The sequence below is a fragment of the Xiphophorus maculatus genome, chromosome 2 (assembly GCF_002775205.1).
Source record: "Xiphophorus maculatus strain JP 163 A chromosome 2, X_maculatus-5.0-male, whole genome shotgun sequence".
NCBI classification, from domain to species: Eukaryota; Metazoa; Chordata; class Actinopteri; order Cyprinodontiformes; family Poeciliidae; genus Xiphophorus; species Xiphophorus maculatus.
Genome location: NC_036444.1, coordinates 15,739,715 through 15,756,364, shown reverse-complemented (window position 1 = coordinate 15,756,364; position 16,650 = coordinate 15,739,715). Strand labels below are relative to the sequence as shown.

General features: G+C 38.7%; 1 protein-coding gene across 3 annotated transcripts in view; it reads right to left on the bottom strand.

Annotated features, from left to right (window-relative positions):
- LOC102218042 (serine/threonine-protein kinase BRSK2) overlaps positions 1-13,173 on the bottom strand; it is a 181,927-nt gene extending 168,754 nt beyond the window's left edge. For 2 of the 3 annotated variants that reach the window (XM_023325910.1, XM_023325905.1), the window contains exon 1: positions 12,794-13,172. In XM_023325910.1, the coding sequence (XP_023181678.1) occupies positions 12,794-12,887 (94 nt within the window). In that variant the 5' untranslated portion in view covers positions 12,888-13,172. Of the gene's footprint in view, positions 1-12,793 lie in introns of all 3 variants that reach the window. The other variant, XM_023325900.1, reaches the window with a different exon arrangement.
- Positions 13,174-16,650: the final 3,477 nt, after the last annotated feature.

The window sequence follows — 16,650 nt, the reverse complement described above, 5'->3', positions numbered from 1 at the left end:
GGGGTGTGAATACAGAATAAAGAGCAGGGCACATGTAGGAAGACAAATTCACAGGTACAATGAGCTCCCCCAGGTAAAGATCTGAATATTTCATAAAGCCTCATTAAGGCATGAAAATAAGAGGTTGAGATTTTTCACTGGAAGTGTCTTAGTAATAAATTCAGGTCACATGCCAGATTTACAGAAACAGTTGTAAGCTTATGGGCATCAAACACTCTTCATAATAACACCTAATGTGTTCCTACTTATAGCACACAAGACATTCATTAAATCTGTGTAAACCTTTAATTTTACTGTTCATATTTCCTGCCTTATACCTAAAATAGAAACAAAATATCTACTTAGTCATGCCATACAATATGACACTATATGAGAACTTTGTCACACTCTGTTAGTCCTGTCACTATCAATACCAAAATCTACATACTTTAAAAATAGCTAAATGTTTTTCCTCTCTTTCATTTGTGTTATGGCAGATTTTTACTTCCATGCTGTCCACAAGTCCTAAATTAAACTATCAACAAAAATCACAAAAAACTATTCAATAAATTATTTTAGTAATGTCTATATTTCTCATTTAACTTATTTATGCACATAAATAAGGCATGACATTTCCTATCCATTGCCTCACTCCTCCATTAATATGACAAACTGCTTATGGCACCATAAACTCTTAGCATATGTTCTGAGTCTTAAAAAACCCCAGAGAACCTTAATTACTGATAACAAAATGTTAGACAGTGAAATTATGCACACATTTAAATCATTGTCCAATTACAATTACTGTACTCCCTTGTAGTTTGTTAAAATATGATGATATGTTCTGCTCAAAGCAATCTTTCCAACCAATTACCAGTGTTAGCTCATGAAGCAACACAAAGTATAGCTCTTTCATTAGATGTGCTATGTTTGTCGTATTAAAATATAAAAATGAGATATTAAGATAACAAAAGAGGAGGAGGCAATAATGAAAATTGTTCACTATTCAGTGATTTTACATGAAAACATGATTGGCTATAGATAAAGAGGTCAAATTAATATCTATTTTAGTGCATACATTTTTCCACACTTAGTCATACTCACTACTTATTAGCAGTGAGTGTGATGACATTTATGTGCATTTTGTGTGTATGTGCAGAATGACAGGAATATACTGCAGCAGGAGTATATGTAAAGATTTAATTGAATTCCTTCAGCTAGGACGGCAGCCCACAGCACTGTGGCTTATCCAGCCCTGAATTGCTTCCAGTGAGATCTAATCATGCTGCATGAAATGAGCCTTACCTGAGCAGAATAGCAGTACGAGGTCTGGGGGCTGCAGGGGAATACCTCTATTAGGGACAAAGAGAGGAAACGATGGAGGAGAGGGAGAAAAGGGTCAAGAATGAAGGCAGAGGCAAGGCGTGAGAGAGAAGAGCTTAATGGAAATTTGAAAGAAATAGTTCGACTTCAATCTAAGTTAATTTGGCACGAGATGTAAGCTATAATTTTCCATTAAGACCTACAGTAATCAGTTTAAATTGTTTATAGAAAGGAAGTTATTTAATCAATTTCATTCATTCACTGAAAAAAATATTAATTAAATGCTGTCGCATTCATGTTTCAATATGGGTGTTTTGCAAAGTGGCACAACTTAAATATATTAGAGGATAGGACAAGTAAAAAAACCAAACATAATTAAAAAGGGCACAAAGAAGCTTTTATAACATGCGATATGAGATCTAAAGACATTGAAATGACAATATTTTCCTCCATCAGGTAGCGCTAACTGCAACATCTGGTCAAGCAATTCTAAGTTATGAGCCATGGAAAGGAACTTGAAACATGCTTGATTTCAAGTTCAATATCTAAAATACAGTCCCATCACACTACTATTACATGATTTGCATTTCAATTATGGTGGAATATATGGTATCATACAAGCTTAGCCCTTTCGCGTCTTTAACACTAAACTACACAATGGATTTTTGGACATGTAAAAAAATGCGAGCAGCATGAGCACCCCAACTCTAACTCACTATACACACTGAATGTAATAAAGCAATGACCAAATATTACTAGAACTCATGCAACAATATGCAAAAACTGTTGAACTGTTGCTTGCCCTGATGAAGATCCTGGGCAAGCATCTATCATCTTCTCTCATGAGTTGAAAGTACTGGTAAACCTGTTTCGTTAGACCCGTTGATAAAGCAGCGAACCTGCTATTGTAACTCCAGCAAAGCAGACAGTCAAACATGTCACACAGACTGAAAGCCATAATGATCACTGTAATGCATGACTCAGGCAGTGCTCAACAGATCTACGTAGATGCATAGCCAAATGGACGAGTGCTAATTTAAGCTCACGAGAATTATAATGCGTCAAAACAGCAGTGGGAGCAGACAGCTGACCAACCAAAATAACATGTTCAGAAACGGGCCACAGTACAATCCATTACTCATAAAAGCAGGTCACTGTGCTGATATTGCCACTCATATGGAAGCACTGACAAGACAAGTTTACCAATGCATGTAACTTATACAGAATTAAAGGTAATTAAAACAAAAAAAAACAGGTAATCGAAGAAAGGTTTGCCAATCTTTCCAAATGTCCTGCAAAGCAGGAGGAATTATGTGTCAGTGTGTGTATGAGTGTGTGTCAAGCTTGCAGAGCTGCCCAGAGCAATTCTTCCTGCCATGGCTGAATCTCCTCCAGTAGCGATGTATGAGCTCCACAGCAGTCAGACACAGACAGCACATTCAGGGGTGTGTGTGTGTGTGTGTGTGTGCATAATGTGCTTCTGTGAATCAACATAGCTGGGTATGCTGGCTTTGATTAATAGTAATAGGAGGCAATGACCCTGAGAGATGCCTTACTTCTGTAACTTATTTGTCTTCCCTCAGAAACACTTCTTAAGTGCGGGTGTCCCCTCTCACTCCGTTTCTTTTTTCTCTGTTTGCCTGTGTCTCAAGAGGTGCTGCTCTCACATACAACCTCTTGTTTCTACAGAGAGCCTGTTTAACAACATGCAGCACAGGCCTAAACACTGACACTCAGCCACACGCACAGAGCAAAGCACCCAAAAATGCATTTTGAAAAGAAATTATTCTCTGAGGGAAAAACAATTTTGAGCATCCTTTACTTCAGCAAGTTCTGATGCTTTACAAAATTAAACAAAAAAAATCATGTTGCTGTATTGGTAAAGGCCACAGTTATTGAACTAATAAATTACTCCCACTTCTCTAAAGCCTTCATTACAGACTCTGATATCCAATAGTCAAATACTATATTTAGTAAGCCCAAATTTCTTGGGCTTTTTAGCAGAAAACTGTTAATTTTCCATTGCAAAGGATTTATAGTTTAGCTTGTCTCCCGGTAGCTGATGTGACATCAGAGCGCAGCGAGAAAGTTAAGCGCTGGTTGGTGGACTCAGCCAAAGTCGAATAAAAATCCAAATAGGAGATTGTGCTTGATGCATTTAAAAAATAAATAAATAAAAAAAAGCACTGTGTACTCGCAGAATCAAAATGTCATTTCCAGTTATTACAATACATGGACATGACAGCAGATGGAACTTGGCAGCATGCACACAGCACTTACCCTTTTTCTGATCAAGTGGCAGAAGACATTTATTTTTATTTGCCACTCTGCTGCTTCATCAACTATTATCTAGGTTGTCTGTGGTGGTCTTTCAATATAAGCTCCCAACTACTTATAAAAACTGAAAAATAAACCTTTCACTGTTACTCTACAAAAACCAAAATACTCCCCATTTTTCAAATGTGCAGTATAATAAGACCAGCTGAACATGTTGAACATTGGCTTTATTATAGACAAGTTTATCAGTCAGAGAGAATCATCCAGTTCATGTATCTGGTTTGCGAAGAAGTGATAGCAAATTCTCTGAAAGGTACACATGCCCAATTTCCGAGGTGTTTCAAGCAAAGGGCAATGTTTATTTTTTAATCCACAAGAAGAGCCAAGACAAGTCGTTGCCATTGAAAACTTTGAAAGCATCACAATTACCTAGTCCCAGCCATCTGTCATGCGCGGTACTCATTAAATGAACTCACAATTTCATGAATGTATGTTTTCCGGGAAAACAACCCAAAGGGAGTTGCTGGTTCACTGGTTCATGCAATTTAAAAGTTATTCCATATGCGTATTCACCCATATACATACAGGCGTCATAACTCACCTGACTTAACATTCAGAAGTATGGTCTGACATAACAACATGACCTAAAAAGTATTTAATTGAATTAATAACCTGTAAAGCACAAAAGCATCCAGTTTAGCCTGCAGAATGTTAAAAATAATGAATAAATTATGCATGAAGGCGTCAAGTGTAACCCAGTTCAAAAAGATGTAATAATAGTAGCGCCTTAGCTAATTACAGCTTATACACACAGCACGTCGAGCTTACAAACACCGCCACTTTGAAGGATCTCTCACTCTTGAACCTTGTTTATAGAGAGCTGAACTCCCCATAGATATATAGTGGGGAAATAATGTATTGTGCCACCAGAAGGTAATAGGCTAAGCTAATAAGCTTGTATTAATAGCTATGCATCCAAACATCTTAACGTCAATGAGCTGGAAAGTGATTAGCAACAACACAACCAACTCAGGGTGATATGAAAATTTCACATTATTTCTTGCCACACCAGCATGATTTCATGCTGAGGATTTATAATGGGATTTCAAAAAATACAAAATAAAATCAGCTGTGTATTTATTTTTTACCAGATATAAATGGAATACTTTAGATTTGACACCATTCAGTATCAGTGTTTGAAATGCTTATTTTGAAGTTAGAAATGAAGTAGCTCTCAAGTTGCAACTGATTTAAACCTTTCTACCATTAGTAAGTTAAAAAACGGTCACTGTTGTTTCAAAAATCTGGGCCACATTTGGTCATCTGGTCAAAAGTTACTTTAACAGGGTCAAAGTGAAACTGGACAACTGTAGTAAATAAAGATTTAACAACATTTTGAGGTTTACTATTGTGAAAAAAAATCTTGTCACATGGTGGCATTAAGACCACCATATTTAGAAAAACACAGATCAAATCTTGACTGAATTATGATACACTGCTGATAAAGTCTTATCAGTTTAAATTTAAAGAGGTTCTTAGTTTTTTGGAAAAAACTCATCCTCAAACCCAATATTGTGTATGGTCATGGGGCCAATTTTTGGCATCAAGGGAGACTAATGTTTTTAACAACCGGGGTTTTAAAATTAAGAAGCAGAGAAACCCTGCTTCTTATAGTTGGTTCTAAGAAGAAAAAATATTTAATGTTTCAGAAACCTAAAAAAAGGAAAAATAATCAAATGTGAAAATATAACATCCATAGTTATTAACTTGAATTTTAGCAGTGGCAGGAATAATTGCTGTCTTTTTGTTTTAAATAAAAGCAGCTAGATCATTTTTGTTTTACAGTTGTATGTGCATATTGAATACCTTGTGGCCATGTTATTTTTACTTAGGTGTGTAGCAATACACTGACAATATAAAGACAATATACAAATAGACTCTGTCCATGAGATACTCTTTACATAGTCTTACCACCCACAGTTAGAAAGAAGTTAACTTAGTAATTTAAGAAAAAAGATTATAATTATAAAAAATATTTCAAATTAGAGGTTGAGCCTTACAATATTGGACCTTTTTTTTAAAAAATTAATCCCCAGCAAATGACAAAGACACCCATGTGACTTACATGAATAAGAAATGGCAGAAAACTGCACCAAAGTCAAGGTCACCGGCCCACTCACATATCTGATGAAGGATAAGGTACAGTTCAGAGGCACAGGCAGCGCTGGAGTGGTGGGGAGACTCATAAAGAACCCCCACCCCTCATGCCTCCCCATTTCCGAGGAAAGCCTGCCAAGGCTAGCTGAGCTGATGGCAACTAACTCTGAGGCTCTCCACATGTGCTAATCTCCCAGATTTAAATGGGAACACAACACAGAGCACAGAGCAGGGCAAGCCGGTCTGATCCACCACCGTATGTCTGAGTACACACAGCCTCCATAGGCATGTGTACACATGCAGCGTGCATGTGAAAACAATTACGCTCATTTGGCCATATGATCATCTATTATTATAATACATCAAGTACATAAGTCCTGCAATTTGAATAAATGCAAAGCTTTAGGCACCCAAAATTGCTATGATTCAACCTTGAATGTCCACCCTTCAGACAAAAATCTGAAGGGTGGACAAAAATTGAGCCACAGATAGAGACGCAGTGATTTGACAGTAGTGAGAGCAGGAGGGAGTACCTCCTTTCTTCCTTCAGGAGGGAAGACTGGGAACCATCAAGAAGCAGGGAAACCATGACAACCAGGCAACCAACCTTGGCAACCAACCCAGCATTCTCACAGTCTGAGCCAGACAAGTGGCTAAGCAAGGGTTAATCTCAACTGGGTGAAAGAGGAGAGACAGTCTGATTAAGCCTACTGCTGTGTACATGCAACAGACATTTAATACGCTATGCTATAGGTCTTAAATGCCAAACACATCTAGCTTGACTGGCTGAATAGCTGTCAGCAATAAACAAGAAAAAAAAAACTGTGAAGCAACAGCTAAAATACATTCACTTAACCATGATGAGAATTTGCAGCAGCATGAAAAACAAAATTATGTTTTTCTGCTTGCATTCCCTTCTTTACACTCTAGAAAACAAGTTGTGTGAAATTCTAAGCAACGCAAGAAAAATAAATCAAATTACAGAAATCAGGAGTCAAACAGAAGTGGGAACCTTGACAGATGGCAAAATGGACGAAGTGGAGTGCCGAGTGTGGCGTGTTTCACTATGACATGGGGGAAATAGACCACAGCACTCTGATGTCCTAACCTCGTTCTCCATGCTACATAACATTGCAGAAAAGACACTGGGTGTGCTGGGCTAGGCTAAGAGTCAAATAGGAAGTGATGGAGTCTGTCCAAAAAAATAAAAATACACACAAAAACCCCTAAACACACATCCACGATCACCCACTGAGATGTTTCTATTCACTGACCTCCCATCTAAAGATTGTGCTCTTTACCCCCCACCCAATATAAAGAAAAAAAAAATCAAGAAGAAGCAGAGTCATGAAGATGCTGATCAATACGTTTCCTTAATTAATAACTTCCAGAGTCAAAATGCTCAGGACCACTTCATCCTCTCGGACTTTAAGGCTTTTCTCGCCTCTATTCCCACTCCATTTTCCTCCCTTTGCCCCGCCTTGCTCCTCCCCCATTTTCCACCTCTTTCCTCATCATTAATCTCTGAAAATCATTGGCTACATACATTCCTCCAATCGATGCAATTCCACCGAGGTCTTGTCTGATTTACCACATGACTGAATTCCTGTATGAATCTGGACTGGCCAGAGGAAACGGGACTGAGAAAGAGAGATGGAGCATGGAGGACGAAGGAGACGAGCCTACTTACATAACCTTCAGCAGAAGTCCCAAACAACAAAATTTGACATGAGAATCCAGATTATAAGTATAGTTCGGCCATGACCAGCCACCCCTGAAAATGACAATAATTGTGTGCACAGCATCTATGCTTCATACACAGCAGTTGTTAATAAAAGTTCAAAAAATTCAGTTCAAAAATACCTAATTAGTCCCAAAAGGGGAGTTTAATGTTGTAAATCCTGTTATACAGAGCTCAAAACACAGAAGAAATAGACAGCATATGTAGCTAACACACAGGCACACCAGCATCCCACCATTTAGGATGCATTTCAGGGCTGAGGGAGTCAAGCTCTGGCTCTAACCAGACAGTGTAACAGCTGAGACCATGCTGGCTTGGCTTCCTGCTCTGCAGCTCTGATCCAGACTGCTAACACAGTGAGCAACCCAGCTGGGAGTAACATGGAACAGCCTTTGGGTCAGGGCTTCTCTGACCTGAATGTTTGAACAAGCCCGCGAGCAACACAGGCCCATCATTGCAGATCTTTAGTTCTCCACTCCTCCTCCCCCAAGTTAGAGTAGCAACTTTTCACCTGTTTCACAATTATCTTAAACAGCACAAAAGCTCCGGGTCAACGAGAACATGAGCACAGCCACAACTCATTGGCAACACACAAGCATGTAGACTGAAATGCAATACCTCACTGTAGATTTGCCAAGTAACTTTTTATTGACAACATAAACTAAACATTTCCTTCTCCCTTGTCATTATGAGGAATACCCTGTGCTGAGTGTGAATTTCTTGCAACAGAGATAAAATCGTTGAGAACAGCAATTGACCTAAACCTACTATACTGCTGTAACAGTTTTACAAATGCTGCACAATTTACCAGATATCAAGACTCAAATGAATGTATCCACCTGTTTGCATTAATGAAACAGGCCAAGTAAGGTTACGTCACAGGTTTTTCTACACCAATATACAAGAAAATGCATGAGCAGACCCCAAAGCTGCAAAGAGTTAAGTCCAGTGAAGTCCACAGAAAGAGTTACAACTTGGCAAGTCTTTCTTCTGACATGAAGACAGCAAGAACAGCAGGATACTGGTTTAAGTGCCTTGTACCAGAGAACCCCAAACAAAAAGTCCTCAAACCCCAACAGGGAGTGCTTGAGAGACAAAAAGATCAAAACAATGTCACAAACAGCTTTTTGTCAAACGGTAAATTTGAAAGTCCCTGAAGCAGAAATGACTTTACTATCAAAATCTTCATGAAAAGTATAAAAAGATCCCCCTAATCCAACCCCACTTCTCAGCCAGTCAACATTTGTGTTTAGAACAATTTTTAATAAAGGGATTCACGAAGGATTAACATTTAATGGTTTTTTTTTTTAAATAACAGGCCTCCTGTTCCACTGTAAAACAACCCTCAGGAACAAAGTAATGGCAACTCAGGGTAGTGTTTAACACTGAACAAAGCAGTTATTCAGCCAGTCTTAACGCTATTAAGTATTTTCCAGGCACAAGGTGCCCTTTCAAAGCACAATCAAGTAACAATGTTACCTTCAGTCATAAAAAAATACTGTACTTTTCAAAAATAACTTAAGAAATTTCACTTCACAAGTTGATGCCTTGAAATTGACCTCCATCTTTTTAGGAAGTTCCTGCTCTGACACTCCACCATCAGCATGTTGCAAATTTTGAGATTTCTTTTTATTTTCGCAAATAAAAATTTCTCTATTTTTTATAGATTAATAAGAAAAAAATTAGCAATATAAAAACGGGTCAAAGTTACATAATAAATAGACGGCCCTGTAGTAGTGGTAGTGTGATGGCACGGCCCTGCATAGGGTTGGCCCTCTGCTTTACAACTTAGTTGTTTTTGATTGGGTCACCAGGTCCAACTTTAATATTTTGGGGTTTTGTTTATTCCTCTCTTTTTTTTGGAACACGGGGAACTAAGGGTATTTAAGTCTCTCTTTTTTTTCCTCCACAGAAAATCAAAGCAGCAGAACCAAAAGAAAAGGTCAAGAGAGTTTTAAAATAAAATAATTGTTGTACCCTTATTTTTGCCTACCTGTCCTCAAATATGTTGTGCCCTTTTTGGACGCAACACTAAGCAATCATTAAATCCTGGGTTTTAGATGTATTTATCAAAACAATTACACTGATTATTTTATGGACTACCAAATGTCTTCTAAATTTGAGGCGAGCACCACAGAGTACAATTAAAGCTTAAATGAACTGGGTCAGATAGGTCAATAAAATGTTTAGGTTGGCAGCACATGTCAAGATAACATCCCTGTTCACTTTGAATGTCAGTAGGCAATATGTTTTGATGTTTGCCATATACAATAGAAAACCTGCATAATGTCCATCAAATGGAAACACAGTATTGATCAGGTTCTACCAATCAACCACAGAAACACAGGCCTTATTCTTCTATAGCTTAAGCGCCAATCAGCAGGCAGCCATGCAGACACTCCATATCTGCAGACCTTTTCAGGGCTGACTGCACACCTGACAAAGGAGGAGCCATACAAACACTCTGCAGAAACTAAAGGGTAATGGTGGTCTCCCCTTTAAAAATACTTGCTCAAACTAGCAGGACAAGCATTTGGGAATTCATACCATCCATTTATTAGCAATGAAACAATGGTAAATATCTGCTGTTGTATGCCGTGACAAAGAACTGCTAATGTGCTAAGCTATGAGAGGACAGTCTATGCAACCTTTGTGCCACGTGAACGTTGTGAGAGAGAGCTGTGCGGATTTTAGCTGTGTAGGGGGATTAGATGAGGATCCAAATCAGAACCGCCATGGTGGCAGTGTGTGTGACTCAGGACATGCTCTAATCACTTAATGAAAAAAGGACCTACACAACTCCTGAGTTGAAGATCCAGATCAAGACGACCGCTTTCCGCTTCCCTTCCTGTGTCAACGCAAGCCAACCCTGGCCTGGGAACCCTCACAAGGGATTTAGCTCACTGGACAGTCCCTGCTGCCAGTCACAACCGAGCCAGGCCCATTGGGCACTCATAGTTGCCAGGCCAACCCTTTTCACGGAGGCCTGGGAAAAAGATCTGACAGATTAACAAATGGTTAACAGGCAAATGGATGTTACACACCGGCATTAATCTGAATACATTTGGCATCGGTAAAACCACAGCAGCATGAAAAAATAAAAACTCAGATGCCATTGGCCAAATCATTTTTTCCAACATAGCACAAGCAGACTTAAGATAATGCTGTGTTTTCAGTTGGTTTAAAAGAGAAAAGTAAAATGATACTGAAAACTCGGTCAAATGTGTTCCACGTGAAAGTGAATTTTACCGTGTGTCCTGAAACTCTGATATGTTGAAGTCAATCATGTCTGGCTGACCTGTAGCTTGCATTCTTACACCCACATGGAACTGACGTCTGAAGTGAGCATGAAAAATCCATCAGAGTTGGCCCCGGCTCTCCCGTGAACAGAAACGATGATCTCAGTGACACCACATAATTAAACGTCTGTACCAAGCAGACGATACCAGCTCGATACTAGCACAAACACCCATTAGGGAGGCTGCAGTGGGCAATGAGAAAGCGAGACGAGTCTGAGTAAAAGCTCCTCCTGCAAGCAAAATAAAATTGAGGGGGATGCATTTATGGAAACAAAAAACAAAAAGCAACTTCAATACAGTCTGAAACGTATCATAAGCAGTGTTTTTTGCTTTATTAACTTTTTTATTTGAGACAGTATAACCAGATCTAAAATAATTTAATTATAAAACAAACAGAAACTATTATTTCTACTGCCTATAAAGCTATTTTACTATTACTTGATATTAATACAAACAAGTAAAACAAAACATAGAAATAAAACTAAATGTCATATTAGCTCAGTCTTCCTTTGCATTTAAAAGTAGCTCGTTTTTTTGATGGCATTGGTTCAAAAAAAGGCACAAAGAATATTCCCTAGAGAATTTGATTAATGTTACATATCTCTGATTCCACTGCATATCAGTAGAGCAGGCTTGCATATCAAACTTGCTCTACTGAACTGAGATATGGTGACTGTGAAGGCTATTAGAATACAGTGATTTCATTGTCATGTTGGAAAGAAAGCATGTCTATGGCATTATTTATAATGGCAAACATACACAAGACCACAGGGCCACAGTGTAGATAAGACCCATTGCTAAACAGCAAGTTGGTGACCAGGTGAATTAAGAGACCAGGAGAATATCTGGAAGAAAGCATACTGCTTAGGAGTGCACAAAAAAAAACATTTACACACATGGCAACTCAGCGTGACCAGCTGGACTGAGCTGGGGAAAGTAACGCCTATTGTAGCCATTTTAGACAACAGATGGGAGGAAAATGTACCCATAGATAGACGCAGAAGAGAGGAAAAGTCCAACTCTCTCCCCTCATTTTAAAGGCTGGAGAGCTTTGAGAGAGGGAGCTGCAATCAGTCCTGCTATTTTCTGCCTACACACACACAGGCAGGACTGTACCTGCCTCTCCTTTCACATGGCTCTGCTGCATCTATTTGAGCTCAAGGCATCCTGGCTGTCCAGTCACAAGCGCCGGGGCTGCACTGGAACACACAAGCATCTCCTCAGGAGAGCATGGAACATCACTGGCTCCTGTTCCCAGGGCATCCTCTGACTGCACAGCACATGTGCTATATGCAACTTCAGAAAAATGCACCGTCACTGCTGTCCAGGTTTGACAGAAAGCATGCGCTTCTCATTCGGGAAGCCCACACTTACATCCCCATGAGGGATGTATGAATATAGATTAGTGTGGCTCTGCAAGCAGCTCATGTTGTGTCAAGGTGGGATGTTCTGCTCCGAATTGCAGTCGCTGCCTGTAGGAGAAACGCCTGCCTCTCTTTCTCGCTCTCCTTGTGTGCCTGCGGACTAAGAATAGATCAATGTATCAGGCAAATCGGGATTAACGGCGTTGTGCTCCAATCACAGAAGACTCAAAGGGTGCGCAAACAAGCAGGAGGAGCCGTCCCAGATAACAAACACACACACATTAAAAAAAAGTTGATTTTCACTGCTCATCGCACTGTCATCATGTCTGTTGTTTGACGCTGTTCCACACGCAGATTGGATCCAACGCCAACGCACAAACAAGGAAAACCCATGTAAAGCAACATCAGACACAAGTCCTTCCTCATCCTACTATGTGAACAATGATTATGTCAGATCACTGCTGAAAATGACAAAACGCACCAGTGTCACACGAGGACTGGGCAGGTGTTTCGTAACTAAATCATTTAGTTACCTTTCACCTGTGCACACCAAATTTCAACTCGGCTGCAGAGCGCGATGAAAACAAATTGTGCAATTAAAGAGGGGGACCGGAGGGGGAGGAGGATGCGGACAGCAAGCTGTCCCAACTAACCTGTCTGTCCTTTCCCGAGCGTCTTCTCCAAACGATAAGGTCCCACGTAATTGGCGTGCTGGGCAACGCTGTTGTCTTTCCCGGACGATGACATGTCGAATCTCTTCAAATTAGACACTTTCTAATAAAGCGCACGCAATTAGACACTCCTCGCTGGAGCTCTTGAGCCGCCGCCGCCGCTGCTGCCTCTCTTTTAACTCCACAGCCTCTTCTCTTCTCTTCCTCTCGCTTCTTCTGCCTCCTGCTCCCTACCTACCTCATTCGTTGTTTGAGGAGGTGAGGTTCTCTCTTTTTCTGGGTGCTTTCCCCCTCTCTACAGTCGCAGGCGAGTCGCAAGTGCCTTGAATATCATTGTGGGGGTTTAAAAAAAAAAAAAAAAAAGTAGAAAAAAGAAAAGCAGCGCTGCCGCTGTGCGTCTGTGGGAGGTGCTGCCGAGCGGCCGTGAATGGATCAGCGGTGGATTCAGCCAATCGAAGAGCAGAAACCGTCTCCGCTGACCAGTTCCTTTGCCTCAGAACAGTTGTTTCTTTTCACATAACAGCTGCAACTTGTGATTGTGAAAGTTTAATATAATTAATGTCAATATACATCCGATAATACTTCTATATAAACATTGTCCAAAGACCGTTCGTTCTTTTCGGTCCAATGCACCTGAATCAAATCATACTTGCATTATCATTAGAACTTGATGGCACGCTGAAGAGGAGCAGCACAAGACATGAATGCTACAAAAACAGGTTTTAACTTTATCGAAATTATTATAGAAAATATTTCATAATATTTTTAAGCTTCAAACAATTATCTCCTTTTTAATATTATCTTTTAGGCACGACTCAGTAATCTGACACTAACATGCTGTTTATCTTAGGAGAAGCGAATCCCTAATAAGTGAAAGGGATTCTTGTTACTACTTGTGTTAATATTTAATAAGAATAATTTCAGTTCTGTGTTGTGTCAGAACAGAGTCGTTGATACAGCTTTGGCCACCACTGACTGTCTGTACTTCTTTTGTTTTTCTATAAAAGGTACACCTGCCCCAGCTGCATTGTTTAAATGTATCTCATTCCAGAATTGAGCCACTCATTAATGCATTTTCGCCATTATCTTTTGTATTCTCTTTTTACTTTTATTTGACATTGAAACTGCTACTTCTATCTTTAAAAGTATTTCCTTGACAAACCCTTTAATGAAGCTCTTGCTGCCATTTACTCTGTTTTCTCTTTGTAGTTCTGCCCCAAAGTCCTCTTGACTCTGTGCTTATGTGTTTAGCCAATTTTGTTTACTGGATAGATCAAGTTTATCATTAGTCTTTTCATATTAAATTTCTACAGTTCACATCACATCTGCATTTTAAGGTACATAATCCAGGGCTTTAAAAAGGCTACAAAATGAGGCGTTTTTAATGCTCAAATTAAAATCAGGTTTAAGGAGAGAACTGATTATCACATTCCTTAGCTTTTGTTTTAAGCATATTAGCGCAATGTGAATATGGGTTGGAGCAAATCATGGAATATGTTAGGAATTAATGTTAGGGATCATTTAAAGTTGATGATGAATATGCATAATTGGATACTTTAGCGTGGGAGGTGATTTAGACAAATGTTTGGAGGTGAAAATTTCTGGATGAATAAATAGTGCCAACAGTAACTGCAGCACAGCAAGCCTGGAACTCTTAGGGCTATGTTTGCTGTGGGCAGTGTTCTACAGCTATGTAGCTTTAAGGTCTTGAACCAAAGTGCATCACTGAAACAAAACGACAATTACTCCAAACAGCACTGTGCACAAGAAAGTGTTCCAGCCTTCATGAATATTTACACAAGCTCCATTTACTGAGGGTGGTTTTAATGCTGCTGAAAAACCACAGTGCATGACAGTTTCTCATCCCTCCTCTTTCCTGTGTCCTTCCTCTGCGCTATCCTTTATTCCCCTCACTCTCACAGGGCCCACAAACACGGCCTTGCGGTTATTTCAAGTGTGTGCAGCAGGGGCAGAGTATGTTGGCTCTGCGATTCATTTCACACCCCACTGGTCTGAGACCTGTGACTGCAGCTCTGGCCTCTGTCTGTTCCTCACACCCTGCGAGAGTACAGGTGTCAGGGGACACGGGCAGGAGAAACACGCACACACACAAAAGCACACTAAGTGACCTCTAAAATATTTGTATTGAAGGGAGCTGCTGAAATATTAAACAGAGAAATATGTAGAAACAAAAGAGTTTATATTATATATATATATATATATATATATATATATATATATATATATATAGTATATATACTGTATATATATATATACAGTATATACACACTCTGTGGGGGTGTGTGTGTATTCTTTCATTTCGGAGTCAGTCTTTAAGCTTTGATCTTGATCAATGGTTTTGTGTTTACATTTCTCTTTAGAATTTTTCTGCTTCTAAACTTTCTCTCTGTTCTTGTACTTAAAGCTGCAGTATGCAACTTTTATGAAAAATATACTTTTACATACTTGCTATGTTGTGGCTGTATGGTATGAGACAGATAATCTGTGAAAAAAATGTTCAGACTAGCTAGCATGACCGCCAATGACGGCGGATAAACAGTTTTTCTGTAACAGTACATTGTTTCTCCACCATTAGCACATTGAGCAACATTGATTGACAGCGCTAAGACCTTCCTCCTGGTTCTGGTCTGTTGTTTTTGGTCAGGAGCGGCACGTTTCTTCAGACAGCAGTAGTAGCTCATGGAGGAGGTGGGGGAGATCACTCTTTTTCACAGATTACCTGTCTCATAACATTCTGTCAGTTTTAACAAATGTGTAAAAATATATATATTCTTTATAAAAGTTACAAACTGCACCTTTAACAAAAAAGTGCATATTTTGCTACATGTGTTTAAAAGGAGACAGAATGTCAATAATTTAAGAGTCAGATATGTGCCAGATTAAATAAACTTCCTACGTGTGTAAAAATAAGATCTTTAAGAAAAACTTAATAAAATATCCTAGGAGTTTGGGAATTGTTTTCATTCAGCTGATTTAAAAGTTTAATAATGTGAAATGACCTTCAGAAAAATAAAATGACAGAAAAAATAAAATTCAGAGAATTAACTTTTCAGACCAAATTAGAAATCTGCGTTGTATTTATTGTGTTATGGTTTATTCTGACTTTCTGATCTCACATTAAAATTATTACTAAGAGTATATTTTATCAACTGAAACAATCCTAAAGTTTGACTGTTTCTTTCTCAGTCCGATGGAGAGACTTTAATATGCACTTTTAACACATGCAGAACATTTTAACACCAACACTTTCTTTTCCTAAAAAGAAAGAACCTCCACAAAAGTCAAATACTGACAAAGAGCATATGAGAGTTCGCTGTACTTTTGAAGTCTGTTCATTTTAGAACTGAATTGATTTTTAAAAGTCATTTGAAGAGTGCCTCAAATGACTTTCAAAATCTTCCATGATCCGCGTTCCACATACTTATCAGATTTACTTTTGTTGTACAAGGAATCCAGGTCAGATCTGAATCAGTCTTTCGTAAAGTCTTTGTATAATGCTCAAATAAAGAAAGAATCACAAAAAGACTAACTTTTCCTATCTCAGCTCTTGCATGTGGAACAACTTCCCAAAGACCTTGAGGACTATTGAAATTTTAAAAAGCAAACATAGGACTTATCTCTTGTGTTTGCCTTTAATTCATTTTTAGTAAATAACAATATCAATTCTTAATTTAACTTTAACAGAATTTTATTTGTAGTTTTATTGCATTTTCAGTTAGAATTAATACACATTTTGGATTATTTTACCATTTACATGTACTGGTAAATATATATATATATATATATATATATATATATATATATATATATATATATAT